We start from the raw sequence: 3,259 nt of genomic DNA on the forward strand, positions 1-3,259 counted from the left end.
ATGATCGAATATTTATGAAAAGTTAGAAATGAAAGCAAGAATTATTAAGTTTCCTCTCAACAATTAATTTAACTAAGTTTCATTTACTTGGAATTTATTATGAAAACTTGATATAAAGTAATAATTTGTTATTATTATCAACGATTGTTCTTTATCAATACAACAAGGATTTGTTGGAGTAGAAATAAATGGTAATAGAGCAAAGCATAAATCGTCCGCATTGATAGATATTAGACTTGGAATATTTTCATTTAGTGATATAAATCGACACAAACATCATTTTATCTTTCTTGACATTTCAGTAACAAAAATTGACATTTGTATCGATTTGTGTCATTAAATGGAAAACATCCTATATTCTGAAATTTAATTTGTGAAATAATATTAACAAGTGTTAAGTGAAACGCGATTTCTTTTAGACTCGTTGAACCAACGTTACTTTAATTTTAAGCAAGGTTTAAACTCTCTTTGTTCCTGTCTTTTTTCGGTTTTAAAATGAGATAGAGAGAGATTTAAGTTTCGCTTAAAATCAAAATAATTAGTGCAACCAGACTTTAATCGTTTAATTTGGAAATTGTTTTAATAAAAAATTTTAATAAAATTCGTTAGATAATTTATCATTACAGTTTTGTTATATGTGTGCCATGTTTATTATTGCAATACTTAGGCCCAACTAACATTTCTTTGACTAAAACGCTTAAAATTCTGTCTCGTTTTAAAGCGAAAGAGAGATAGAGTTTTAAGCCTTGCTTAAAGTCAAAGTAACATTGGTGCAACTAGGTTTTAATAGATAGATTTAACTAATCATTATCGCTGGATTTATGTGAGACGATAAGAACGCAAAACATTTTTTTTATTCTTATATCTTATATCTTTTATTCTTTTATACTTATCGGGAGGAAATATTGTTAAATTAATTAAGTCAATTAAAAAAATTTATGTCATTCAAATGTTAATACAATTAATGATTGATGTAATTATCAAATAGAAAGAATTAAGTTCATGCAGACTTATATTATGGAAAACGTACCTTCTCGACAAACGTACTTTCTCGTTTTTATATAATATCGATCGCCTTCGTGAAGTGTAAAACTCAATGCAAATAAACTTGAATAATGTGAACGGAAATATTTGAAAGTATATATACCTTATTGTTATCGTTAATGGGTTTCGATGATGTCATGAGTTGACACAGGTCGACACAAATGCCTTTCCGTCTTTGTTACTCTCTAAATATTATATCAAAAAAGATAGAATGCGTCGACTTATGTCGCTAAACGGAAAGCACCTAATAACGCACCGATGATAGTCAGAAATTGATGCAACAATGACTAGTTAAATATGTAATTTACATAATTTGTCACAAAATGCTCTAAGTTTATCGCAAGGTAAAATTCATTAAATTTTATATATATATATAGAGCAGATAATTAGATCGTTCCATTACATGGAAAGTACGATATAATATATCGTGATTATAGGAATTTGGCGTGTACGCGGTATATAAAGAAATATATAATTTTTAATTTTATATATATTTTTGATAACTTACATTAAAAGCTACGGGATCTTCGATGCATCAAACGAATAGGCGTATTTTGCAGATAATTGAGATTTCGTTTGCGCTAAAGCGACTGCGCTGATAAGATTACTCGTTAGGTGATATGCAGAGTATACGTGTTCTGATTAGAAGCAGATTCTTCTCTCTGTTAAAAGTGATTGAAACACCTAGATTTAACCTTCTTCCCAAATAATCGAATAACTGCGTGCGCAATTCATTAATATCGCTTCGTTTTCAAAGAATTCTGTATGATAACATCAGAAACATAATACGTCTTTCAATGTTTGACTGCATATACATCTTTCAATCTGAAACTAATTAATATATGTTCTGTTTTATTATGTTTAAGTAATCGCAAATGTAATTAGTTATTCAATCATTATAAAATTGCTACTTTTTTCCATCAATATTACTGTTATAGAAAGTACAAAATTTGAGAGAATTTTGCTCGTAGAATGCTGAAACATAAATAGAATAGAATTTTATTAGCCTTGATATAGATCGAATTATCTCATTTATTTAATAGTTTATAATATTTATGCGAAAAATGTGTATCGATTACGTAAACTTACATGTTATTATTAAAACTTTGGGGCCATAGATTATATAATCGTTTGACCTGGAAAACAAATCAGAAAAAATATCGAGTCGAACACAAACGATGAAAATAATTGTCATAAATAATTGAGAGAGATAAATAACGATGGAGAGAGAGAGAGAGAGAGAGAGAGTGTGTATGTGTGTTGATTAAGCAGATCCTAAATCTATAATTTTTCCTCTCCTATAATTTTTGTATAACAAATACTCTTCTTCTTTTTCACAGATTCGAAAATCCTTTTCCAGGATTAAAATATATGCATTATTACGTGTTTGTGAGGTGGAATTTATGAGAACGACAAAAAATTTCGAAATTGATATATTTTTTACTATTTCTTATGAACACTATCGCGACGAATTTATTATACGAAAATTGACATAAATACGACTGCGCGTATCATAATGTACGTGAGATATTGGTGTAATAGTATATAAATGACATATCGATGCGCTGGAAAAACCTCTGGTGACTTCGTCGGAGTTCAAGCTTCGCTTTAGGATTTCCTTAAGAGAGTACAATATTTAAATATACAAAGTATTAAATATACACCAGAAAATTATTATTCTGATTATCTGGTGATTGTAATTAATGCCATCTTCTTCAATATTTTCTTTTCTATCTTAATTTATGTTTATTCAGTTTATTGTTTGTGTATTTTTGCATATATAATATAATTGCATATATAATATATATAATCTGTTTGAACTGATTGAATCTTACAAATTTTTATGTTTTAAAAGATTATGTTTTGAAATCACTGGCTGTAGTGCGAAAAGCTGCGATCACAACACTTGCTGTCGGCATTCTTTTTGCAAAGATCACATTCACAGATTGGTTTTCGTGGTTGCTGATGATAACATTTAGGAGGACATGGAGGTGGTTGCGGCTCGCAACAGCATGGAGCATAAGGATCCTATAAATTATGTAATTGAAGAATTTAATCAAAGAACAAAATAAGTCAAAGACACACGCAAAAATTTTATTGAGATACACAAAATTAATTAAATTTTTGATTAATTTTAAATAAAAAATTAAGAATAATATATATAAATATAGATATGTATAAAATAAATTCTTACCATTTTTTAGATGTAATAATT

At 28.1% G+C, this 3,259-nt stretch overlaps 1 protein-coding gene across 1 annotated transcript in view; it reads right to left on the bottom strand.

Annotated features, from left to right (window-relative positions):
- Positions 1–2,913: 2,913 nt before the first annotated feature.
- The window catches only part of LOC105623468 (sperm mitochondrial-associated cysteine-rich protein-like), a 1,952-nt gene continuing 1,606 nt past the window's right edge, over positions 2,914–3,259 (bottom strand). Inside the window, exon 3 of the mRNA XM_012204865.1 lies at positions 2,914–3,072. Within this exon, the coding sequence (XP_012060255.1) occupies positions 2,914–3,072 (159 nt within the window). The remainder of the gene's footprint in view (positions 3,073–3,259) is intronic.

The sequence above is a fragment of the Atta cephalotes genome (assembly GCF_000143395.1).
Source record: "Atta cephalotes unplaced genomic scaffold scaffold00002, whole genome shotgun sequence".
Classification (NCBI taxonomy): domain Eukaryota; kingdom Metazoa; phylum Arthropoda; class Insecta; order Hymenoptera; family Formicidae; genus Atta; species Atta cephalotes.